Below are 27590 nucleotides of genomic sequence, written 5' to 3'. Positions count from 1 at the left end.
ATGGGCGATGGGGGCGCCGAGTGCGACCGCGGCACCTCACGCCGGGAGTCGCGGAGCGGGCGCGGCGGGGACCGCTGCGGAGCGGAGGACTCGAGTGCTGATGCCGGCGGCCGCAGCCCAAAGGAGACTGCCGGGACCTCCGCCTCCAGCCCCGCGGGCTCCAGGGAGAGCGGCGCCGACAGCGACGGGCAGCCGGGGCTCGGAGAGGCAGACCACTGCCGCCGCATCCTGGTGCGAGGTAAGAGGACAACTCGAAGCCCTGGCCCACCGGACGCCCCTCCCATCCCCTACTGGCGCCTCCGACCTTCCTGCAGCCTCCACCTCCCAATTCATATATTCATTCGACAGTCATCATTCAGTCATTCATTCAGCAAACATTGTTTTGAGCGTCTATTGTGTGCTGGACATCGAGCTGAGTGCAGGGGACAAAGAGGCGCCCGGTACCGAAGAAATCCCCATTTCACTGCCTTACGATTCTCAGCTTCCCAGGCCCATCCGGGCGGGTTACTGTGGCGGGGGCGGAGTTGCAAGTGCGGGATGCGGAGAGCCGAGTCCCCGCCCCGCGGCCCTCGCTGCGGGTGCGGAGAAAAGCGTCACGAGCGCTCCGCGGGGTCAGGAGGAGAAGGCACCAGCGTCCGGCACCGCGGGAGGAAGAGGCCAGGCTCCGCTCAGCAGCTGGGGCGCTCCGCCGCCCCCTGACCAGCCCTGTTTCCCGTTCCCAGCCACGCAGACGCACCGGGACGCGGAGGGCAGCGTGCGCCCCGCTCGCCCGCCTGGGCTTCGCTTTCTCGGTTCCCACTTCCTCGCGGCGCCTGGGCCCAGCCGGCTCTCGGCGCGGCCTTCTCCCTGCCGGGCCTTTTGCGTCTCTCCCGTTCTCCCTCACCCTTCGCCCTCCTCTCTTCTTTCCTGGCCATTTCTCTCCGCCGAGCTCGCATTCCCTTCCTGCAAGCGTCCGAGTGCCCAGCCTTGCCTGGCTTCCTCGTCGCGAGGCTGAGGCTACCGCGGCCCCCAAAGCCAGCCTCACGCGAAGCTCTAGGCTCTCCTTTTGCCGGACCCGGTCCTGGCCTAGCGAGATGGGAGAAGAAAGGGAATCCCGGAGGCTTGCCTTCAGCCCGTCCCTAGGCCGTGGTTGGAGCCTGAGGTCTGTTTCCCCCATCATCCTGGAGTCCCAGGACCGGGAGACCCAGCGCCTAGAAGAGGCCACTCGAGAGTAACGGCTGCCAGGGCCTCCTCCTCCAACTAGCTCCCGGCTTCCTCCCGCTGCCTTTTTCTTGCCCTTTCTTTTTGAGCCCCTCTCCAGCAAGCCTAAGGGCCTAGAGAGAAATCAGCCAGAGCTGATTTCCTCGGCCACTGCCTAGGAAAGGGAAACCAGCCTGACTGACACTGGCTCGAGCTCGCTCCAGCACCAGGACCCCGCATTTGTCTGATCTGGGCTGCGCTGTGTGTGAGCTACCCACACACAGACTAGGACACTTTGGCCTGGTCGGGCACAGCCGCTGGGTTTCGGTGGCTCTGGGAAAGGTGGCTAAGGTAGAGCATGGAGGCGGCCCAATGTGAAGTTGACTGATGACCATCTTGGACGCAGACTCAGGGACCCTGGTCTTCAGAAAACACAGGAAACTCCAGGCCAGGTATGGTCATCCAGCGCTGTTTTGGGTCAGGCTTGGGTCAAAGGACAGGGCATGGGGAGGTGGTCCCCGCCCAACAGGGATTCCAACAGGTATGTGGACCTGTTGGGCACCTGGGATTAAATTAGATCTCATTCCATAGACTGTGGAATGTCCTGGGTACAAGGCGTTAGCAGTCAACTTGGAGTTCCATTAAGGAAATCTGCAGGGCTTCCAGAAACAGAGAAATCAGCCCCCTAAGTCCACACTCCCAAATTTAGGACCTCAAGTCCCTGCAGGACACTCACCACCTCACACTCCATCTATGGGTAGTCATTTCCTTCTGCCTGGACAATTGTGAGTTCTGTGTCCACCTACCATCCCTTCTGCTCTACTAACTGCACATGTAGATCAAATAGATTTTGTGTATAGATGTCAGTCAAATAACTCCCAGGTGTAGACTCACAAAAGGTAGGAGTAAAAAATTACCCTCCAAGAGACCACCCACTCTAGGAGCAATCCACAACCAGGAAGAGATGGACCCCCCCACTGTATGTGGGGCAGCTTGTGTGCATTGCCAGGTGTAGACAATACAGCAGTGCCATTACACTTATACAGTATAATGGAAATAGAGCACAGAGGAGGTATTTATGCACCTAAAATAAATAAAAGGTAAACAGGGCCCTCATAAATCCCTCTGTCCTTTCCATTTAATGACAAGGAGGTTATTACAGGCCTGAGATACCAGGGACATCATTTACCACTAATCCCTCCTAGCCAGGGTCACCTGTGTCACTCCAGCCCCACTGGGCCCAGGGCGGAGGCTCTGACAGATGAAAGGCCCTGCACTGGTGAAGGGAAGGAAGTCTGCAGTGTCTTGGCCCCTGGCTGAATGTCCCTCTAGTATGCTCTAAGTGAAGAGTACATTTTACCCTTGACTTCCAAGGACACATCCTCCCAAAGTACCCTTGGAGGAAGCCATAAAAGGGGGAATGTAGGCAGTTAGCAGCATCTCAGCTGTCAGGTTGCTGGTGGGGTGAAGATTCTGGGAAAGAGCACCACTCTCTCTGGGTCTTTCTTTCTTTCTCTTTTCCACTCAGCACTTGCTCCCTTGAGGGCTGTACCCCAGGGTAGCAGATCTGCTGGGGGAGTCCCAAGGTGCAGGGGAGGAAGAGGAAAGCCTGGTGCTAGAATTAAGTGAAGTTGGTTTGGAATACAGGCCTTACTCAGCCCTTTGAACTTGAACTAGTTTCTTTGCCTCTGCGTGCCCCAGTTTCCTCATCTGTACAAAGAAAGCATAGTGCTTCCCTTCAAGGGCTATGCTAAGGGTCAGAGATGGTGTCTATAAAACTGCAAACAACCAACAGGATCTCCATAAATAAATGTTCCATTGAATGAAAGGAGAGATAACTCTGAGGAGACTCAAACTGCTTCAGGCAGTGGGCCTCCTTCCTCAGAGGCCTCCCCAACTGCACCCCCTGGGCCCAGAGGCTGTGTTAAGTGTTGGGAGGTGAACGGCCAAGGGGTCAAGGACCGGCTGATGAAAGGAGGCCCAGTGCCACCATGCAGACCACACAGTGCAGCCTCCCCAATCCCCTTTGAGGAACCCTCGCTCCACCAATCACTCACGTTTCCCTGCCTCTGCAAAATGTGGGTCAGGGAGCCAGGGGGGTGACCTTGCTGCATCCCCTGCCTCAAAATGGAGGCTGCTTCGTGCTACACATGGGCACAAACAAGGCCACTAGGATGACGGATGTACACACAACAGGCACCCCACACACTCCACCGGGGACACCGCTAGGGTTCCACAGGGACTTTAGAGCCGCCTAGGCTGCCCCACACCTCTGCTTGCGCAGCCGGTTGATTGATGAGGGGAAGGGGTGGGAGATCCTTTTTTTTTTTTTTTTTTTTTTTTTTTTTGCGGTACGCGGGCCTCTCACTGTTGTGGCCTCTCCCGTTGCGGAGCACAGGCTCCAGCGGCCATGGCTTACGGACCCAGCCGCTCCGCGGCATGTGGGATCTTCCCGGACCAGGGCACGAACCCGCGTCCCCTACATCGGCAGGCGGACTCTCAACCGCTGCACCACCAGGGAAGCCCAAGGGAGATCCTTTTGTTTTATGTTTAGAAAGGACAAGCTGCGGGCGGGAAGCAGATGGAAGGAGAGCCATGGCTCTAAGTTAGCTGCAGCCTTGGGTGCTATGGCTTTTTCGGTTGAGCGGGATCCCTGCAATCAGAAGAGGTGGGAAAACTCTCACCCCAAAACTCCCAAACCTCACAGTCTATGCACACTCAGATGCACCTACGTGATTCTCAAATTAATTCAGAGTCGAATTCAACAACCCCTCTGGATAGAGCCGGGAATGGCTGCCTGCCAGCGTCACCCCACCCAGCAGATGTTATGAACAATGCCTAGCGCTGGTCCCAGCTCACCCAAAGCGTCCCTCTGACCTGCCAGTCTCAAAACCCCAATCTGGGCCTCACCAACTCTATGCTGCCACCTTGGCCTGAGTGGAGCAGGATTTAGAGGCTGCCAGCTGGGCACTCCCACACCTTGAGGCCTGCGGCACTCTGGGCTTGGCTCAGCACCCCTCTCTCTGGGAGGAGGGAGACAGGAAAACTGTGGAATCCTTTGACTGAGTGAATGGCTATCCCCCTCACCCCGTAGCACCGACACCCACTAGCGGAAATGCTTTCATCTGGGAGCCTGATGTATGTGACCAGTGGTTGGGGATGTGGGAGGACAAAGGAAGGCCAGGGCCTCTGGCTGTGGCTGAACAATTCCCTCTGTGGATGTGGGTTTGGGGCAGGGGGTCATTGAATTTAGTGGGGTGCAGCCCCCTGAGAATCTGAGTGAAGTGCTAGACCCGCGCTGCAGAAATGCACTGGTCGAAACACAGCACAATGGTGTACACCAGGCAGGGCACTGGATGGATGCTGCAGACATGTCTGAGGACGCTGGGCAAGGGGCCAAGTCTTCCGGGGCTTGAGCTAGTAGCGGCCCGTGGGAACAGACAACCCCCTTCTGCAGCCAGGTCTGGGCTCAGTGTTGACCAGCGTCGCCTCCCTTTCTACTTGGATTTACAGCAGCCCCTGGACCTAGGAGGACTCCGCCCAGACCTAGCAGTCCTCCCCTGGCAGGTCGTGGCAGCTCCACAACGGCACACCTGCCATCTTCCTGATGGAGTGTTTTGGCAGTGGAGTCGGTGAGGCAGAGTGTTGTATTGGAAGGAGTACTGGATTGTGAGTCCCAGCACCTGGGCCCTCCAAACACCAGACCTTGGGACTATAGCCTCAGTATAAGTCTGCTAAGAGAGGAGATAACCCAGGACCAGCCCGCCAGGCAGTGGTTGAAAGATTTAAATGATTCATGCAGAGGATTGCACTTTGGGGTTTTAGGTTTTAGTTTTAGTTTGGGGGCTTGTGGCGGGTATTAGGTTTCTTTTATATTTTCCTGGGATTGTTTTTGTTTTATGTTTATGCCTTGTTTTTGGCAGAAGGACCCACATTCTCGGGCAGGTCTGTGCTGGGCCCTTTCATTTTTGCTCTTTATTTTTCTCCTTTATATCCATGCCCCCACCCCACCCGCAACACACACAAGCAGAAGCAGACCTGCAGCCAAATGCATAGTCTTGTTGGTGTGTCTTGCGTGCACCGTTTCATTTTCAGGGAACTGTGCAGGGCGTTTGACGGCTCCTTGTGTTCTCAGCTCTTGCTGCCGGTGGTCTCTTGAACTCGGGTGCCGGTGGACCCGCTGCCGCATCCCGCGCGCGCACAGGCACACGCACACGCACACCTGAAAGGTCTGAGCTTCCAGGGGGCCCACAGGTGACCCAGCTGGGCAGAGAGGCTGCGACTGCACGTGGGTACTCGGAACTGGAGGGGAGGGGACGGACTGCAGCAGCGTGTGTCCCTGGGACTTTGTGAGGTGACACCAAACAGATTGGGTCTCCGCACACTGTGCACCCCCTGTGGCGATAGAGGGCTTCTAAGGCTTCTGTTGGCCCTACGCTGCTCTTTCCTCAATTACGCCGGACTCAAGTCTGGGGTCGTAGTAAACAACCCAAGCTCCCTCTCAGTTCGCAGTTCCTTTGATTTGTACTTTAAATGGGCGTGGGGCCGGCGGGGGCGGTATAGGGAAAAGCATGTGAATTTTGCCTTTTATTTCCTGTTTGCTTAATATAAACTAAAGATCGGCTTGACTCTCCTCGGAAAGCGGGTAGCGGATCGCTCTCAGTGCATCCGCGGAGTTGCGTACCCCAGTTTGAACATCTCTGACAGAGGACGCCGAGGCAGAGTAGGCCTGCCCAGGGATCCCCGGGACCAGGGGTGGTCCGTGCGCTTGGTTTGGCCGCCACCCCGCGCCCATCCAGGAGGGAGGTTGGAGGGTCTTGGCTAGGGGGTGCCGGGGTGGCAGTGGACACTACGGAAAGAGGTGGCAGTGCCAGGACCGAATCTGGCCTACAAAGCCGAGGAGTGGGCGGACCCGGAAAAGCCAGGGCTGCGAGCGCGGCCGGGGGGTGGGGGCAACCGTGGGATGCTGCTTGCCACCCCTCCCCCCAGGCCCAGTAAACTCCCCCGAACCAACTCTCCCACGTTCTCCCATGATCTTGCCCTTCGCTTGCTAGTTGATTCATTCCACAAACATTAATGAGTACTCACTACGTGCCAGACCGACCCGGTGGGGCTGCTGGTGCTCAGCTTACCAACCGAGAGACTGCCTCGCAAGCGGGGACTTGCCGCGGTCCTGACCCGCCCCGGCGGCGGTGCCCGGGTGGCGAGGGGGCGATATCGGCGCTGAACTCAAGGGAAGCGGGCGTCGGAGCGCGGTTCCCTTGATGCCCCGCGGGGACCACGTAGGAGGTAGTCACCGCACTCGCCAAACCCACGCGATCTCCCCGGACGCGTTCCGTACGCGTACAGTAGGCACTCAGTAAATATTTGCCGAACGAATGAGAGGAGGTGAAACCATCCACATCTCGTGTTTCACTAGGTAGGAGGCCGCAACACCCCTCCCTGGGAAGAACATCTGTTGTGAAGTGACCTCCTTATTTTTTGACGTTACAAAGTCGTTCCTTACATGAAATGGTGATGATTCCAGAGCACAGAATAATTGTTAAAAATATAAAGTTGACGACGCCATATTTCTGGAATTTTGTGCAATCCTCAACTTGGGAACCACTAAAATACAGAACCTGAAAAAGCTCAAATATGGTTTCTTTTACTGATTCCTTGGATCAGGCCGAGGGAAGCACAGGGCCGAAAGGGCGGTAGTGAGGCTCCCGGCTCTCTGCAGCTGCTTAGGGTGAGGTTCCACCCGCAAAGCCAACCAGGTAAATAACTAGATAAATCCGCACTCCTCCTCCCCGCCCAATTCACACGTCTCCAGTCCTCTGTTGGAGCTTGAAATAACCGGGTATTTAAAGTCACGGTTTGTTCTGTGTTTTGCTTGTCACACCGCCCACGGCGGAGCTGCGGGGAGCCAGGGCGCGGCGGGTGGAGGACCCCCCGCGAGGAATGTTAAGGCCACAGGACCCCCCGCGAGGAATGTTAAGGCCACGCTCACGATGTAGACAGGAAGATAGAGAAATTAAATTCAAAAAGTAATACGTGCTCAAGGTAAAAACAAACCGAAGTGGTAGAAGCCAGCATTCCCAGTTTGAGGTGTGTTTCAGGAGATTTCCTCATTCTCCTATACCGACAGTAGCGAAAGCGGAATCATATTACATAAGCTGTCTTTCGACTTAACATTTTTTTTTAAATTCAGTCCGCAGGGGTCATCCCTTTGGCCCATTTCACACAGTTCCGTGACTGTACAGTACTACTCTGGTGGGGGAATGCCGGATTCTCCTATCCTCTGGGAGGATGTTCCTGTTATTTTTCCCTGGTACAGTGAAGCATTGTTTGTAATTGTGAGAAAGTAGAACCAACCTAAATATCCATCAACAAGGAACTGGTTAAATTAAATTTTATTATATCTGCTTAATGCAGTACTATGTAGTGGTTAGAGCACTTCTAGATACAAAGATATTTATTAAATAAATGTTATCAAATAAAAAGAGTAGTTTACAAAAATATCTTACTTTTGTAATATATAACTTACATATTTATGTTTTTCAATTACTAGGGAAGGTCTGGGAGATTGCAAAATGAGCTCCCAATGCCCGGGTCTTTGCGCCCTTGAGTGTTTCCAAAGGATAAATTCCTAGCAGTGGAATTGCTGCTAGGAAACCTTTTGAAATGTTTACACACACTAAAAAAATTTTAAATGTGTTTCCTTTAATTTTAAAATATTAATTATTTCATTTGATTCAAACATCAAAAAGTTGTTTTAGGGCTTCCCTGGTGGCGCAGTGGTTGAGAGTCCGCCTGCCGATGCAGGGGACACGGCTTCGTGCCCCCGTCCGGGAAGATCCCACATGCGGGAGAGCGTCTAGGCCCGTGAGCCATGACCTCCGAGCCTGCGCATCCGGAGCCTGTGCTCCACAACGGGAGAGGCCACAACAGTGAGAGGCCAGCCTACTACCAAAAAAAAAATGTTGTTTTAAGCACACAGTGAAAAATCTCTTTCCCATGCGTGTCCCCCATCCTTCAGTTCCCACCCGGCTCAAAGGCAGCCATTATTTACTGCTTTCCAATATGTTCTTCGGAATAATTTCTATGCTTATGCAAGTCAGTGCAGCTATATTACCTTTTTATCCTTTTGTTTTTTACTCATATGGTGACAGCTCTATATATTTTTCTGCACCTTGTTATTTTCACTTACCAGTGTATCTTGGGATGTTAAGAACTTCTTAGTTCTTAGTTAGTTTTTTAGTTAGTTTTTTTACAGATGCATAGTATTCCATTTATAGAGACTGGATAGACCATAATTTATATTATATAACCCGTGCCCTAATGGCAGACACTTAGCTTTCTTCTTATCTTCTGTTATTATATACAATGCTGCAATAAATAAGCTTGTTCCTTGGTCATTTCCACATTTGTGGGTATACCTGTCAAAGAAGTTCCTGAAAGTAGGTTACTGGGTCAAAGAGTATCTGTATTTGTAATTTCAAAGACAATGCCCAGGAGCCCTCCATAAGATGGTACCAACCGACTGCCCAGCAATGCCTGAAAGTGCTTGTATCCCCAAATCTTTCTATCACAGTTTACACTTTATATCTCGATAGATGTTAAATTGTTCTTCCAGGGGAAAAAAATACTTAGCAATTTATACTCCCGCCTTTGCCCTTTCCCCATATTGGACATTGTATATCTTACATACCTTTGCTAAGAAGTACCTCACTGACATTTTAATTTTTATTTCTTTGATTATTAGTGAAGTTGAGCATTTTTTCATTTTTATTGGCCAGTTGTATTTCTTCTGCTATCTATTAATTCATTTCATTTGACCATTTTAATTTTCAAATATTCCTTTCCTTACTGATTTGTAGAAATTCTGTATTATGGACAGTAGCTCATTGCTTTCAATATATGTTGCAGTTTTTTTTTAGTTTATAAATTGTTCTCTAATTTTGTTTCTGATGTCTTATTTTCTGAAATACAAAATATCTTTCTAATTACAAAACCAATCTGTGCTGTTTTGCTGTATCATGTAAAAATGGAAAGTTCTTCATTTCCTCCACATAATACACTTCTACTCCCAATATGCAATCTCCCAAACTTTCCCTAGTAATTGGAAAACATAAATATGTAAATTATATATTACAAAAGTGAGAGTTTTGGCAAACTGCTTTCTTCATTTAATAAACATTCATTTAATAAATATATTTCTGGGCTTCCCTGATGGCGCAGTGGTTGAGAGTCCGCCTGCCGATGCAGGGGACGCGGGTTCGTGCCCCGGTCCGGGAAGATCCCACATGCCGTGGAGCGGCTGGGCCCGTGAGCCATGGCTGCTAAACCTGCGCGTCCGGAGCCTATGCTCCGCAACGGGAGAGGCCACAACAGTGAGACGCCCACATACAGTAAATAAATAAATATATATATATATATTTCTATCTAGAACTGCCTCATTATTTTTAACAGCTGCATAGTACTACATTGTGCAGATATAATAAACTTTTATTTAACCAGTCCCTTGTTGATGGATATTTACGTTGGTTCTATTTTTTCACACTTAACAATGTTTCAGTGAACATCTTTGTATCCTAATTTGAACAGATTTTTATTTATTTATTTATTTATGGCTGTGTTGGGTCTTCGTTTCTGTGCGAGGGCTTTCTCTAGTTGCGGCAAGCGGGGGCCACTCTCCATCGCGGTACCGGGGCCTCTCACAATCGCGGCCTCTCTTGTTTCAGAGCACAGGCTCCAGACGCTCAGGCTCAGTAGTTGTGGCGCACGGGCCTAGTTTCTCCGCAGCATGTGGGATCTTCCCAGACCAGGGCTTGAACCCGTGTCTCCTGCATTGGCAGGCAGATTCTCAACCACTGCGCCACCAGGGAAGCCCCAGATTTTTTTAAAAGTCTCATTTATGAGACAATGTGAAAAATATGTAAACAGGTGAAACATTTTATTATATTAAGGAATGGTTGTTAATGTTTCTAATTGTGACAATAGTATTGTGATTGCTTTTTTAAAGGAGTCTTTAGAGATACATATAAAAATGTTTCTGGATGAAATGATATGATGTCTGGAATTTGCTTAAAATTACAGGGATATAGAAGAAATAGGATTGTTCCTGAGTTTATAATTGTTGAAGCTGAGGGATAGGTATATCAGAATTCATTATACTATTCTCTCTTTTTATTTATTTATTTATTTTTGGCTGCATTGTGTCTTTGTTGCTGTGCACAGGTTTTCCCTAGTTGCAGCGAGTGGGAACTACTCTTCGTTGTGGTGCGCAGGCTTCTCGTTACAGTGGCTTCTTTGGTTGCGGGGCATGGGCTCCAGGCGCACGGGCTTCCATAGTTGCAGCACACGGGCTCAGTAGTCCACGGGCTCAGTAGTTGTGGCTCGCAGGCTCTAGAGCACAGGCTCATTAGTTGTGGCGCACAGACTTAGTTGCTCTGCAGCATGTGGGATCTTCCCGGACCAGGGCCCAAACCTGTGTCCCCTGCATTGGCAGGCGGATTCTTAACCACAGAGCCAACAGGGAAGCCCATACTATTCTCTCTTATTTTGTATGTTTGAAATTTCTCATGATAAAAATTTTAAAATAAAAAACATCATTTCACATATGTCTGGTATGCATATAATTACAGGATAAAGTCCTAGAAGTGAAATTTTAAAATACAAGTATATATGCTTAAAACTGTGATTGTTATTTCTAAATGCCAAAAACGTACAAATTTATACTTCCAGAAATTGTGTATAAATGTGCCATTTCTCCACATCCTCCCAGCCCAGGATATACTCAATCTTTTAGAGTAAAATCTTTTCAAGTGAAAAAAATATCTTATTTTATTTGGCATTTTAATTACTAGTGAGGTTAAACATGTTTTAAATATATAAACATATTTTAAATATACTTAAAATACTTAAACATATTTAAAATATACTTATCTTTCATTTTTATTTCCTCTTCTGTGAATTTTTCATTCGTATACTTAGCCATTTCTCTATTGGTTTGCTCATTGTTTTCTTATAGTAGTAAACATTATTTATACATATTTATAGATCAATATATGTTATATAAATATACTTATGTAAACATATATATGTAACATATGTAAACATACAAACATATACATATTTTAAAATATTTTATAGACGGGAAACGATCCCTTTTTTTTTTTTTTTTTTTTGCGGTACGCGGGCCTCTCACTGTTGTGGCCTCTCCCGTTGCAGAGCACAGGCTCCGGACGCGCAGGCTCAGCGGCCATGGTTCACTGGCCCAGCCGCGGAGCCGCTCCGCGGCACATGGGATCCTCCCGGACCAGGGCACGAACCTGCGTCCCCTGCATCAGCAGGCGGACTCTCAACTACTGCACCACCAGGGAAGCCCGAAATAATCCCTTTCTCTGTGACGTGTTGCAAACATCCCCAGATCTTTTTCTTTTTCTTTTTTTGACTTTTCTGTGAGTTGGGGGGTTTTCTGAACTCAAATTTAAACTTTAATCACATCTAATGGTCATTTCCTTTTGGGCTTCTAGTTCTCAACTAGAAAGTTCTTCTCTAACAAAAGGTAACAATATTGTATATATTATATATAATGTCTATGTTATATATATTTATAATACAATACTCTTAAATTTTGTTACAAAATATTCAGTATGCATTACAATTTTTTGAATTTATAATTTATCTTTTATTTTTCTTTCTAATGTCTCTTCATTTTTGAAGTATAAAATATCCATTTTTTAAATTTTTTATTTTATATTGGAGTATAGTTGATTAACAATGTGTTAGTTTCAGGTGTTCAGCAAAGTGATTCAGTTATACACATACATGTATCTATTCTTCTACAAATTATTTTCCCGTTTAGGTTGTTACATAATATTGAGCATGGGCTTCCCTGGTGGTGCAGTGGTTGAGAGTCCACCTGCCGATGCAGGGGACACGGGTTCGTGCCCCGGTCCAGGAAGATCCCACATGCCGCAGAGCGGCTGGGCCCGTGAGCCATGGCCGCTGAGCCTGCGCGTCGGAGCCTGTGCTCTGCAATGGGAGAGGCCGCAACAGTGAGAGGCCCGCATAACGCAAAAAATATATATATATATTGAGCAGATATTAGGGAGTATGGGATTGACATGTACACACTGCTATATTTAAAATGGATAACCAACAAGGACCTACTGTATAGCACAGGGACCTCTGCTCAGTATTGTGTAAAATATCCTTTTAATTACAAAACCAATCCATGCTGAAATCATGTGAAAGTTGAAAATTTTTCATTTCTCTCACACGATACACTTCCACTCCCAAGACGTAACCTCCCAAACTTTCCCTAGTAATTGAAAAACACAAATATGTAATTTATATATTACAAAAATGGGATATTTTTGCACACTACTAAAATAGTCTGTTATATAGACTGTGATAGTTATATAGACTGTGATTGTTTTTGCAACAAACCAAATAATAAAGAAGTGCATAAAGTAAGATGGGAGAAATCTTCTCTCCCTGACCAGCTCCCACTCCATAGAGCAAACAGAAAAGAGAGGTGTTCAACCTGCCAGACTTAATTCTATGTAGGTACAAGCATGCATACACACAAAGTTTAGTTTTACCTTTTGTTCTTTATAAAACTGGGTTTGTACACATGTACTTGTTTTCATGTAGCAGGATTTAATGGGCATCCGTTCAGGTCAGTATATGAAGATGTACCTCATTCTTGTTAATGTCTACATAACAGCCAAAGGCATGACTATACTCTGACTTCATCAACAGTATTCCTGTTGATAAACATTCAGCTTTTTCCTTTTTTTCTTCCTCTTACAAACTGCTACAAACAGTGAGTCTATCTTTATGAAAGTATACCAATATTTCTCTGGGATAGAAACCTCTATAAAAGTTCTGAAACAAAGGAACTATGCATTTTTTAATTTAGCTAGGCATTGTGAAATTACCCTCCAAGAAAAGCTTATTTTGTATTAATTTGTATTCTCACCAATAGAGCTTGAGAAAACCTATTTTCCCTCACCTTTGCCAGCACAACTTTCCCAGCCTGATAGATAAAATATGATATCTGAAAAAAAATTTCTCATTGCTGTTCTAACTTTCATTTTCTCTAAGTCCCTTTGAGCTTGAGTATTTTTTCATATATTTTAGCCATTAGTATTTCTTCTCCTCTGAATAACCCTTTCATTTAATTTGTTAAGTTTCCCACTGGACTGCTTGACTTTATTTATTAGACTATAGAGGCGGTGTGTGTACTAGACATTAAGACTGTTATGCATGTATTATTAACATTTTCTCCCAATCTGTCACTTGTCTTTTAACTGTCTCTCATCCTGCAGAAGATTTTATTTCTAGGTACTCAAAGCTGCCATTTTTTTTAATTCTTCAGAGTTTTTATTCCAATTTTAGAGCTTTGTTTTTTACATCTAAAGTTTTAATCCATCTTGTGTATATTTTTGCATGAAGTGTAAGATAAATTACTTTATTCCAGATAATGAGCTAATCGTCCAAAAGCCAGGTCTTTAATAATCTTGTCTTTCCTCTAACTAATTTGAAATATCTTTATAATATACCAATTCCTCATATAGGCATGGATTTGCTTCATACTTCTTGTGTCATCATCATACCATTTTAGTTGCTGTAGATATGTAATATATTTTTCTGTAATGGTAATACAAGTATTCTCTCCTCATTCTTTACATTTTTTCTCAACTATTCTTCCATTTTAAATTTTCCCAATAAACTTGAGAATGAATTTTTTATAAGGAATTTTTATAATGATCACATTATGTTTGTTAAGGCAGGAAGGACCTTGTCACACTTAAAAATCAGCACAGGACTTCCCTGGTGGCACAGTGGTTAAGAATCCGCCTGCCAATGCTGGGGACACGGGTTCGAGCCCTGGTCTGGGAAGGTCCCACATGCCACAGAGCAACTAAGCCCGTGCACCACAACTACTGAGCCTGTGCTCTAGAACCCGTGAGTCACAACTAGTGAGCCCGTGTGCCGCAACTACTGGAACCCATGCACCTAGATCCCATGCTCCGCAACAAGAGAAGCCACTGCAATGAGAAGCCTGTGCACCTCAACAAAGAGTAGCCCTGCTCCTTGCAAACAGAGAAAGCCCATGCACATCAACGAAGACCCAATGCAGCCAAAAAAAAAAAATCAGCATGTTAACAGCTTGTCATGCAAAGGAACTACCTGGGTGCTACCTGCATGAAGTCGGGTAGGACTTTGAGGGGGTCTATTGGGAGAGGTAGGTGGAGAGGGTAATTTTTGGTCCTGGAGGTCAAGAGCATTAGCTATCTATTATCAAGCAGGGGTCATCACCTCTCCCATGGCAAAGGCTCTTTGGATGGAACTCACTCTCCCCTGTACCCCTAGGGCTCACCTCTCTTTGAGGAGATCTGAAAGACACCAAAACTCAGCCTTCATTCCAGTTAGACTCATGCATTTCACCCTAACAAGACCCTACCCACAAAGAGGTTCTGCAGTTAAGCTGCCCCTCCTTCCCAGTGCTTCCCCCGCAACCCCACCTAGAAAAGGAACAATTCTGGGAAGGGGGCTCTGTCAGTAGGACGGACTAGATTTTGCTGCAGAGACAACCTAAAACTTCAGAGGTTTAAGAAAACACAAGTATATTTCTAACTCACTTGATAAGTCCACCACAAGTGGGTAGGGGCTGGTCTTGGTGCTCAGAAACCCAAGTTCCAGCTTGGCTCCTGCCTCTATGACCATCACTGTAGGGGGAAGGCGGTGTGGCAAATCACGAACCAGCTTTTGACGTGTTCTCCTGAAAGTGCCCGCATTCTTTCCTCTTGACTAAAACAAATCATTTAGCCACATCTGATTGCAAAGGGCAGAAAATTAGTGCAACCCTACCATGTGCCTGGAAGGAGTTGGAAACACTGGCAAACAGCATTCATGGCTTATACATTAACTTGACTTTGATGAGTGGCCTTCTCTGCCACTCCTGGCTAAAATAGCAAATACAAAAACACACACTATGACTCTTTTTTTTTTTTTGGCTGCGTCGGGTCTTTGTTGCTGCGCTCGGGCTTTCTCTAGTTGTGGTGAGCGGGGGCTACTCTTCATTGCGGTGCTCAGGCTCTAGGCGCACGTGCTTCGGTAGTTGCAGCACACAGGCTTAGTAGTTGTGGCTCGCAGGCTCTAGAGCACAGGCTCAGCAGTTGTGGCACACCGGCTTATTTGCTCCGCAACATTTGGGATCTTCCCTGACCAGGGATCAAACCCACATCCCCTGCATTGGCAGGTGTATTCTTAACCACTGCGCCACCAGAGAAGTCCCACACACTATGACTCTTGTATGTTAGCTATTTGGAGAGGGTCAGTAATATCCCCTTATTTTGTTTTATTTTCTTCACAGCATTTATCAGTACCTTTCATATTAGTTTTTAAATTTATTATCTGTCTTTCTCCCTAACACAAGCTCTATGGGAACAGGGACCTTGTCAATTTTGCTCATTTCTATATCCTCAGACCTGAAAATACTATTTGGCACATAGTAGGCGCTTATTAAATTTATATTGAATGTTTGAATAGACACAGTTGTTTTATTTACATAAATGGGGTAGTACTACTTACTTTCTTTCACTTAATGTCAGTTCATATAGATATTGCCTCATTCTTTTAAATTGCTACATGGTATTTTATAAAATATGAATGGTATGAATGTACCACAGTTTGTTCAGCCATTTCCCTTACAGGGAACACTCAGGATGCTTTCAAATTTTCAACATTTTGAACAATGCTGCAGCAAACATCCTTATATATACCTTGGAGCACATGAGCCTGTGCTTTCCTGGATAAATACCTACTAAAATAAAATTGCTGGAGCAGTAGTTGTGTGCATCTTTAAACTTGACAAATGCAGCCTTAAACGTTGTGACAATTTATGGTTCTACCAGCAGTGAATGGGAGTGTGGATTCCCCAACAGTGTATCATTGCTTTATTTATCATCTGGTAAAGTCTTTCCAATCTTAAGGGAGATAAATGATTATCCATTGTTGCTTGAACTTGCATTATCCTGATTACTGTGAAGCTGTGCTCATCTTTTCATATATTTATTGGCCATTTGGATATCTTTTCTGTGAATGGCTCACATAAATTACTTGACCATTTTTTCTGTTAGACTATTGCCCTTTTTAAAAAAATTGTGTATTCATAATTGCATTTTATATATTCTGGATATTATTTCTTTGCCTTTTAAAAAAAGATTTTCTTCAATTCTGTCTTTCATATTTTATCTTGGTTTTGGTGCCTTTGTCATACAAAAGTTTTTAGCTTTAATGTAGTCAAATACACCCTTTATTTTTCCTTTACAGTCCAGGTTTGCATTTTGCTTGGAAAGCTCTTCCCAAGCTTAGGATTCTAAAAATAGCCTCCTACATTTTCTGTTAATCCCTTTATCATATTATACTCTATGATTTGCTCTCTCATCCATTTGAAACATTGTTCTTTATGGTGTGAGATGTGAAGTTAACTTGATTTTATTCGAAACGGATAATTTATGGTCATCAATCTACTTAACTCCACTGATAGACTAGACCAACCTGTCCCCATGTAGAATGTTCCCTTTATCATAAACTCTGTCACTATATGTACATGGCTCTATTGTGTATTCCTTATTCCATTTTGTTTCCCAATATTCAGTTATTTGAATACCAACTTTACCATTTCTATTATATTCATGTTTCATTTATTTACTTAATATTTTAGCATAATATATTTTAAAATGAAATACCTACTTTAGCTTCATGCTAAGCATATAAAATCATAGATTTAAATTTTTTCTAGTAAACCCTAAAATAAGTGCATATCTTTTGAAATGACAAAGGTTTATTTATGTACCATTTTAAATCATCTTACAAACCACAAGTGAAATGCAAAGGCATTTGGGGAAACACTATTGTATTCTTTCCACTAATGGATTTGTCAGTTTCTGTGACAAAACATCATTCTAGCTTCATGGCATGTTTTGTTGTTGTTGTTGTTGTTAATGTTTTATTTTGAAATAGCTGGAGAATCACAAGAAGTTGCAAAAATGGTAGGGAAATCCCATGTATCTACAACCTAGCTTCTCACAATGGTGACATCCTATATAACTACAATAATGATCAAAATCTGGAAATTGACTTTAGTACAATGTAGTTAACTAGACCACTGACCTTCTTCAGATTTCACCCATTTTTTTGCATACACTTTTTTCTTTGTATATAGTACTATGACATTTTATCACAGTTATAGATCCATATAACCATCACCCCAATCAAGATACAGAACTGTTCTGTCACCACCAAGAAACCCCTATATAGTCACAGCCTCCCTTCCCTAACCCCTGGCAAGCACAGATCTGTTCTCCACCTCTGTAACTTTGTCATTTTGATAATGTAATATAAATGGAATCATACAGTACATAATCTGAAGGACTGCCTTGGTTTTTTTCACTCAGTATAATTTCCCTGGAGATGTATCCAGTTTGCTGTGTCTATCAATAGTCATTGTTGTACCACGGTTTGTTTATCCATTCACCTGTTGAGGGACATCTGGATTGTTTCCATTTGGGAGCTACCACAAATAACACTACTATGAACATCTCTCTGTAGGTTTTGATGTGAACCTAAGATTTCGTTTCTGTGGGATAAATGCCCAGGAATGAGGTCACGGGGTGGTTAATACAGGTTAAACTGCCAGGTCAGTTTCCAGAGTGGCTGCACCATTTTACATTCCCACCAGCAATGAATGAGAGATCTAGTTTCTTGGCATCCTCACCAGCCTTTTGGCACCCTTTTTTTAAAAATTGAGATGCATTTCACGTAACATAAAACTTGACTTGTGTGTGTGTGTGTGTGTGTGTGTGTGTGTGTGTGTGTGTGTGTGTGTGTGTTGGGTCTTCATTGCTGCATTCAGGCTTTCTCCTGTTGCGGAGAGCGGGGACTACTCTTCACTGTGGTGTGTGTGTGGGCTTCTCATTGCAGTGGCTTCTCTTGTTGCAGAACATGGGCTCTAGGCGCACAGGCTTCTGTGGTTGTGGTGCACGGGCTTAGTTGCTCCATGGCATGTGGGATCTTCCCGGACCAGGGCTCGAACTCCTGTCCCTTGCATTGGCAGGCAGATTCTTAATCACTGCGCCATCAGGGAAGCCCCTCAGTCTTTTAATTTTTGCTACTCTGATACGTATTTCTCCTGGTTTTCATTTGTTTTCCCCTAATGGCTAGTGATGTTGAACATCCTTTCATGTGCCGATTTGTAGGGCCTGTTTGGATATCTGGGGACCAGTCTGAGGTGCCTTTGTTCCATGCTCCTGCCTCTCCTGGCCCTGAGGAGGAGGGCTGCCCTTGGCTGCTCCCCGAAACAGGAATGCTTCTCTTAGCTCCTCTACAAAGAGGAAAGGTGGGGGAGGGCCTATGTGGTTTGACCTCAGTGGTCAGGAGCACAGGCTCAGAGCTTCAGGTGGGCTCCAGGAGGCTTACCCAGAAGAGGATATGAAGCTTCCAGCACCACGTATGACACCCCTCACCCTGTCTCCTGTTCACACCCCCCCAAGACATTTTTAATAAAATCAGTGCCTTTGGAGCTGGGCTCACTTGAGTATTGTGAGGAAAGTTCTGAGACTGGTTTCACAGTTGTAGACGGTAGAACCTGTGCAAAGAGGACCCAGTCACAACGGGGTCACAAATATTACACCACTACTTAAAAATGTAGAAAGTATCGGGGTGGGGGGAAGCTTGAGTTGTCCCCGTTCTACCAAGTCTCCAAGAGCAGGGCGCCCTTCCATGTGCTGTGCTCTGCCCAGTGCTCAGCAAGACTAGCCCAGTGGTGGGGGACGGCAGCCTCTGGGCCGTGACTCTGTCCCCCACCCAGGCTCACCTTCTCCCTGAGGGTTGACTGAGAATACAAAGGTGCTCAAACCTCTGAGATGGGGGTGGGGGGGCAGGACCTTTGAGCTAGGAGCCCATGAAGAGCTAAAGTGCACCCTGGAGGAGTGAACATTAACTGGCCCTAGCAGGAGGCAGGAAGAACCGGTCTCATAAAATACACTGAGGGACTTGGAGGGAGAGGTCTCAGGTTCACCCTCTAGAGTAGGGACTTTAAAAGTAGGCTCTACAGTCCTGTGGCTCAGAAGGAGCCTCTTAACAAACAGCACATCCCAAATGCAATTCCTTTCCTGCATCTTCCAGGGCAATGATGAACCCATTCTATTTTCTACCCATGACCAAAGTTTTCTCACTATAACCTATCAATTGAATCACTAAGGATTACTAAAAGAGGGTATTCATCAAGTAAAATGAGGGTGTTTCTAGACCTTATTAAACACCGTCAGTATGAACTTGGGTAAGTGACTTAAAATTTGTTCCTCCATTTCCCCATCTGTAACATGGGGATAATAACAGTTCCAACCACTGAGACATGGGGAGAGTTTAAGTACTTAAAACGGTGCCTGGCCCAGAGCAAGCATTGCAGAGATGTCAGCTATTATTATAAGCGGCCACGGCCACTAATGCTTCTGACCGCATTGCAAACTTCAACTGTGCATGCCCCCTGGAGATGGGCGGACCTCCTGCAAGCTTGGAGGTTTGCTTTGTTATCTGTGCTTGGTAACAAGCGCTGCCTTGAGTTGGTAAGTTTCCCAGTGACACTAACCTTCCTATGTAACAGCAAATTACTCTTAGTTTAGCTTTATCATTATTAACAGCACGTGTTGGGAGAGGTTTGGTAAATCCTACAGAATATGATGCTGCATATTTCCACACTTTAATTTTTGACATAAAACTTTTCTAATAACAAGATTTCAAGCCATCAATGTATGTGGTTCAAACGTAGATCATCTTTGCCCCTATACTTAAAGCTGATGTGTGTGTGTGTGTGTGTGTGTGTATGTATATATATATATATATATATATATATATATATATATATATATATATATATATATAAAACCCCCACCCCAAGAAATTTTGCTTTTGCTGAGTTCTTTCAGTGGGACTATCTGGTGAATGTGGGCTACAGATTTTTCAACCTTTCCTAAGTAGGCTCCAAAATATTAGAAACCCCATGCATGGAGGGCATCGGACCAGGGCGCAGGAGGGTGGCCCTGCTGTTTAGGACTAGGCACACGAGGAGTGGCTGAAGTTCCCCCTCTCAAAGGCACCCCAGAAGCTTGATACAGTGGCAATGGTCCTTGGGCTCCTCCTGGGGATCCCAGCTCCACACCAGCAAGCCTCTTCTTGGACCCCAGGAGGGTCTGTGGACAGAGACTGCACCCATAACACACTAGACACACACACACACACACACACGGGGCTTAAGACCTGGCTCTGGACATTTCCTCTGGTAAGCCTTACCTGATTGATCATATCCAATTATAACCCATCTTTTCCTCTGCACTTGAGGACTTGGTATTTCTCTTTCCATTTGTTTCTTATTCTGCTAAGGGAAGACAATCCTGACTGGGTCAGACTGAGTCCTTTCTGACCAGGCTATGATGATAGACCTGACATTTGTGCTGAGGCCCATTCACATACATACATTAGATACAACATACTGCATTGGGTGATTAAGGAGGTAAGGCCCAGAGAGGGTAAACAACTTGTCAGAGGTCACACAGCCAGACCCAGACATGAGGAGCTCCCCATCAGATCATGCTGCCTCTCATTAAGATGCTCATTGGTGGCTTAAATCCTTAATTAGTGAACTAACTTGCCTCTTTTCATGACCCCTGCAGACGCCAAAGGAGCCATCCGGGAAATTGTCCTGCCCAAGGGCCTGGACCTGGACCGGCCTAAGCGGAGCCGCACATCCTTCACAGCTGAGCAGCTATACCGCCTGGAGATGGAGTTCCAGCGCTGCCAGTATGTGGTGGGCCGTGAGCGCACTGAGCTGGCCCGTCAGCTGAACCTCTCGGAGACCCAGGTAAAAGGGCAGGGCCAGGCCACTCCATCCCTGCCCTGGCAGCCCGGGAAGTCCTTGGGGTATGAGGCCTGTGGGCTGCTGCTCAGAGACCCAGCTTTGGAGTTCAGACATGTACTAGGGAAAGGCTTAAAGTTACAGATAAACCAGAGCAAATAAATATAGTGCTGACAAGAGAAAGTTGGTATATGCCAACAGGGTGTGGGTGAGGGAGTCGGGGTGTGCGGGGCTTCTGGATGTATCAGGTGCTACTTCCAGTGGAGTATGGGAATAAGAGGAAGGGTCATTCAAGTTGCAGGGGGGTGTTTGTTGGTGCAGGAGGGAGCCTGCAGGAAGGCATGGTGAGGGGTGGGCTTGCTGGGAGCAAAGATTCAGCGGCAAGATGAGACATTACAAAATTGGGTTGGGGACCTCTCATTTCCCCATTCTGGGCCTTTTCCCATCCTCCCTTCATCCCAGTGTGCCTCTGAACCTCTTGTTGGAGAGAAGGGGTCTGAATGCCCCCTTCACCCAGGAAGGGCTTAGCACATGGCACTGAGCACCTACTCTGTGTGCATGGAGGTATTTCAAGCTGGTAATAGAGCTAAATAATAATAATAGCAATAGTAATAATAATAATATTGGGTTGGCCAATAAGTTCGTTCGGGTTTTTCCAAACCATCTTAGGGAAAAACCTGAACGAAATTTTTGGCCAACCCCAAAATACTTCCCCAGTACTTACTGTGCTAAGGCACTGTTCTAAGTTAGTTGTTAGTTTACTAATCCCCCCAACAACCCTATGATGTAGCTACCAATATTATCCCATTTTACAGATCAGGAGAGGTTATGCCCAAGGTCATACAACGACTAAGTTCCAGAAGTAGGATTTAGACAAGCAGTCTGGCCTCTTTGTGCTGCCTGTAAACTGGGTAACCACCCTGGAGCTTGTCAAAAAAGACTTAGACACTCTAAGTCCAGCTACAGGTAAACGGCTGAGGGAGGTCAGTCAATAAATGTATGGAAAGGGCCAAACCAGGACACATGAAGGGAAGGGGAGAGGAAGGAGAGGAGAAGGAAGCAGACAGTCTGGGGAAAGCTGCCAGAGGATCTGTGAGGCTCTCCGTGCACCTCCCACTGCCGCCCTGGCCCCGGCCGTGGTACCGCCGTCCCGCGGCAGTGAGGTCAGTATCACATGGGCTGCTGGGAGCAGCTGCTGTCCTGCAGGCTGGGGCATCTCCGCCTGGACTGTTTTCCTCCAGCTGCCCCTGTAGAGCCCCAAACGACCCGGCAGATGGCCTGGGGCAGCTGGGCCCTCCGTCCAGCTGAGTCACTGGGGCTGGAAACCAGGCTGTGTTCAGGGGGCCTGCAGTGGCCAGGCGGGGCCAGAGCTCCGAGTGGGGAGTCAGGGAGACCCCCTCAGACCCTGAAGTCTAGGCACAGAGTCACCCCTCCTCTTTGCCCTAATTTCCCTCTGCCTTGCCTAGCTTTACCCCCAAACTCTTCCCTGAAACTTTCTTTCCAAGGGCACCTCAGACGCCCAGGCCAGAAGCTCCTTCTCAGTGCTCATCCTTCCCCTGCCCTGCATGCAGTACGGGCTACATTTATCTGCCCTTGAAGGTCAAGGCCAAGCCCCTTCTCCCCCAGGAAGCCTTCCCTAAGGCTTCTTGACTTTGCTGCAAGACCTATTCCACATGGCTTGACCTGTAAAGTGTGGGGTGTGTGTGTGTGTGTGTGTGTGTGTGTGTGTGTGTGTGTGTGTGTGATGTGGTGGGCACCAACCAGTATGCACTTCCCAAAAGCACGAATGTATCTGAAAGCCACATTTGCTCTTCAGGCCTCCCTGGGGAGCCCAGCACACATCTGGGCCCACAGTGGGCCCTCAGTCAATCCTCGACTAACTGATGATTGCTTACTACCCTCCTTCTTCTTTCCCCAGTCCTGGGGTTTTGCAGATAATTAACAGTATAACTAACACTTACTGAGAGCTTCTGTGCACCAAGCACTGTTCTAAGTGCTAAACGTGTTCTAACTGGTTTAGTCTTCACCACAGCCTCGTGGGATAGGTGTGCAGTTTTTCTTCTGACACCACTTCCCACATTAAATATGTGGTGTTTTCCCACACCGACAGCAACCAATTCTCCAATACCAGCTGGGTTTCCAGCAATGCAACTCCATTCAGTTCTGACCCTAAGTCCTGGAGTTAACACAGACACTACAGGTTAAGGGCTCAGCCTCATGGGACAGTCCCACATCAGATGCCAGTAGCAAGTCCCAGGGCCACCCCTACTTCTGACCAGCTATAAATGTGGGGGTTCCCACATCCCCTTCCTTACGCTTGATAATTTCCTAGAATGACTCACAGAACTCAGGAAAACACTTTACAGTGCATTTACTTTTAGGGATTTATTATAAATAATACAACTCAGAAATAGGCAGATGGAAGAGATGCATGGAGCCTGGTGTAGTGGGGAGAGTTCATGGAGCGAACCTCATTGTTCAGGAGACTTTATAACCCAGTCTCCGGCCCCCTCTGCTCCTTGGAGGGGTGGGGCTGAAAGTTCCAACCCTCTAGTCACAGGTCTGGTCTTGCTGCAACCAACCCCCATTCTGAAACTAGAGGTCCACCCTGAGTCACCTCATTAGCATAAACTCAGGTGTGCTCAGAAGGAGCTGGTTATGGATGACAAAAAGCTCTGGGCCAAGAACCAGGTATAAAGACCAGGTGTATTTTTTCAGTACACCAGAATGGCTCTTTATTATTTTTATGTTAAAGAGAAGGAAAGTGAGGCACACAGAAATTAAATAAAATGCTCAAAATGTAAAGCAGGCACATTCATTAGCTCTTCTAATCTTTATAAAAAGATGACTTTCAGGACTTCCCTGGTGGTCCAGTGATTAAGACTTTGCGCTTCCAACGCAGGGGGTGCGGGGAACTAAGATTCCCACATGCCGTGTGACATGGCCAAAAAACTTTTTTTAAAAGAAAGATGACTTTATGGGTAATATTATCCCCATTTCAGAAAGCTGAGCCTCAGAGAGGCTAATTAACTTGCCCAAGTTTACATGGCTAGAATTTTGTGGAATTCTCAGTATATTCACCCATACTTTGGGGTGAATATATTATTGAATGCCTGCTATGTAGCAGGTGCTGTTCTAGGCATGCCCTCCCCTCTCTGTTACACCCAGAGCTGCAGCAGGACTGGACGGGTAGGAGATTACTGGTGAAATCTTCCCTCATCATTGGTGGCACCCCTGTTACTGCCACGCCCTTTGTACCCACTTGCCCTCCGTTTGCTGGAAGCGGTCAGTGCCACTCTCCACTACATCCTCAGTTTCCTGAGGCAAGGAACCATGACTTCTGAGTCTGTCCTCTCCCTCCAGTTCAGAAGTAGGAACAGAGAAAGTGAGCAATAAACAATACCTCACACTTAGTGTGGGCTATAGGCTAAGCCCTCTACAGGGATTTCCTATTTGATCCCTGCCACAGCCCAGGTTTTGTGTTTTGTTTTGTTTTTGGCTGTGTTGGGTCTTCATTGCTGCGCAACTCTTCGTTGTGGTGCGCGGACTTCTCATTGCGGTGGCTTCTCTTGTTGAGGAGCACGGACCCTAGGTGCATGGACTTCAGTAGTTGTGGCTCACGGGCTCAGTAGTTGTGGCTCGCAGGCTATAGAGCGCAGGCTCAGTAGTTGTGGCACACAGGCTTAGTTGCTCCGCGGCATGTGGGATCTTCCCAGACCAGGGCTCGAACCCGTGTCCCCTGCATTGGCAGGCGGATTCTTAACCACTGCGCCACCAGGGAAGTCCAGCCCAGGTATTTTTATCCTCATTATAGAGATGAGAAACTGAGACTCAGGGGTTTTGGGGGGTGGTGCCTGGCCTGAGGTAGGCGCTAGCCTGGCCGAGAACCCAGGAGGCTTCCCAGCAGGGGAAAGGATTGCAGTGACACGCGGAGCCACGGTCCCCACGGATCTGGTGGGACCACTTCCTGGAGCAATCAAGGACTATTAGAGTGACTAATAGTCACTTCCTTCAGCCAGACTTGGTTGAATCTTACTCAACCATCCCTTATGATATCACCTTCAAACGTCGCCTCTTCAGAGGTGCTGTGTTTGCCACCCCACTGATAAGATAGTCACCTCCCCGCCTCTCCCCTCCTTATTGTGCCCCCAAAGTGCCAGCCCACAAACTGTTATCTGTGCATGCCAAGTTAAGTACAGAAATGGAGAATAAGTGTTTAGAAATACACATAGCAATTTTTCTAGTAGCTCATTTTAATTGTATTTTACAAAAGTATTGGTCCACGACAGGTTGGAAACTTAAATAAAAAGTGGTTCCTCACCACGAGTAATTTGAGAAACACTGCTCAAAGCACTTATTGCCACCGGACCGCCACGCCTGTTTGTTTTTATTGGTTGTTTACCTTCTATCTCCCCCTCTCCCCGTCCACTCCACACAGCAAGGATTTGCTCTGCTTTGTGCACTGCTGATTCCGCCCGCCTAGAACAGCGCCTGGCACAGAGCGGGCTCTCGATACCTATCTGCTGAATGATGAGTGAGTGAGTGAATGCAGCCATCAACCTCAAGTAGATCCCATAACTCCCTGGTCACTTTCAGTTACTGAAACTCAATCCAATCCCATTTAAAACACCCAACTCGCATCTGTTTCAAATCTTTTCTTCCCTCCCCCCTTCGCCCACTCAGAACAGGCCTGACTCACTGCTGGAGGGACCTGCAGGGGAAGAGCCCCTCCCATTACAGCCGCTGGAAGGGAGTGTGCTCTGTCTGAGCCACCTGTTCACCCTCGCCCACCAGCAACCTCCCCCAGGGTAGGAGGCCAAGGAGAATGGCACCCTGTGGCCTGAGGAGCCTCATGGCTGCAGGCCTTCGCTAGAGGGGCAGTTGCTCCCACAGGCGGCATGGGAGGCACGGCCCCAGGCAGCCTTAGCTCAGCCCTCATCCTGCCCAGGCCCCGTGCTTCTTCTCTCCAGCTCTCACGTGAGTCACAGCTTCCCTTATGTCCTCCGAGGTTGGAGGGAAACAGCGGGTCTCCTCCTGCTTTTCTTTCTGGACCCTCCACTCCGTGGTCCCTCCTCATCCTGCTGGCACAGACTACCCAGCCAGCTGCCAGCCTCTGGGCCAGAAGCAGGGCCAGCCTCTGTGCTCCTGGGGACACGGGTCTGGGTGCTGCAGTGATTGACAGGTTTTCCAGCTGAGGAGCCACTGTCAGTCTCTCCTTCTCTCAGGCATTTCCAGGCCCTGCAACTGATTCAGGACCCAAAACCTGCCTCCTGGGGGGAGCACCCTGTCCTTCCCAGAGAAGGGAGAAAATCCCATCACTGTCAGGGGCCCCGCAGAACTGACCACTGAGCCCCGCCCTGACCCCAGCCTTCCTTTCCTTCTACAGACTAGGACGGGGTTGGAGTGCCGGGTGCTGGCAGAGGGCAAGTTCTCCTCCCCTCAAAGGCCTTGAAAAAGGTCTCTGCCCTTTGGTTGGTGCCTCCATTTAGGATGTCCCCAGCTTTGGGTGTGTGGCCGTTGGAAGTGTCCCTCACCATCCTGACACATCTTCTTACACTTGGTATCACGTTGAGAAGCGCTTATAGGTGATAGGGTGGGAGGGAACTGCTGAGAGTGTCAAACAGGGGGACGGCCAGATGGTCTGTAGGGAGCTCCCTTCAGAGGCAGCATTTGGGCTGAGACAGGGGGAGGTGGGTGGCTAAGGGTGGAAGGAGTGCGGGCCAAGAGGGGAACTCATCTGTGCCCTCCCGCCTCCACCTTCCAGATGCCAATCCACCCCTCCATCCTAGGGTCAGCGTAGCAGTGGAGGGGTGCCCATGATTTGGGGGGGGGCAGTGTCTCTTATCAGTTTCCCCAGTCAGCCTGATTGTGGGAAGACCATAATGACAGTCTGATTGCTCTTCTTTCCTCTCTCACTGCACCCCTGCTCCCCCCTCCCCACTCCCCTGCCCCTTCCTTTTCTCGTCCCCCCCACCCCACCCCACCCCGCCACTGCCGCCACTTTGCTCTGCCTGTCCCCTCTCCGTCGCTGACACCCCTCCCCTCGCTCCACCCCAAGGTGAAGGTCTGGTTCCAGAACCGCCGCACCAAGCAGAAGAAAGACCAGAGCAGAGACCTGGAGAAGCGGGCGTCCTCCTCGGCCTCCAAGGCCTTTGCCACGCCCGACATCCTGCGGCTGCTGGAGCAGGGCCGGCTGCTGTCCCCGCCCGGCGCCCCCAGCCTTCTGACACTGACCCCCGGCCCGCCGCGCCTGCCTGCCAGCCACAGGGGCGCCTCCTTGGGTGACCCCAGGAACTCGTCCCCGCACCTCACCCCGCTGACCTCCGCCTCAGCGTCGCCCTCGCTGCCGCCCCCTCCGCCAGCACTCTGCTTCTGCACCTCCCCGCTCCTGGACCTGCCTGCCGGCTACGAACTGGGCTCCTCGGCCTTCGAGCCCTACAGCCGGCTGGACGGGAGGGGAGGCAGCCCCGGCTGCGGCAAGAAGGCCAGCGCTTAA

General features: G+C 47.9%; 1 protein-coding gene across 1 annotated transcript; it reads left to right on the top strand.

Annotated features, from left to right (window-relative positions):
* VAX2 (ventral anterior homeobox 2) lies at window positions 1-27590 on the top strand. The gene is made up of 3 exons (XM_059079829.1): window positions 1-238; window positions 20913-21100; window positions 27153-27590. The coding sequence occupies exons 1-3, from the start codon at window positions 1-3 to the stop codon at window positions 27588-27590; spliced, it is 864 nt and encodes a 287-aa protein (XP_058935812.1).

The sequence above is a fragment of the Kogia breviceps genome, chromosome 11, assembly GCF_026419965.1.
Source record: "Kogia breviceps isolate mKogBre1 chromosome 11, mKogBre1 haplotype 1, whole genome shotgun sequence".
Taxonomy (NCBI): domain Eukaryota; kingdom Metazoa; phylum Chordata; class Mammalia; order Artiodactyla; family Physeteridae; genus Kogia; species Kogia breviceps.
This window is presented reverse-complemented; position numbering and strand designations above follow the sequence as displayed.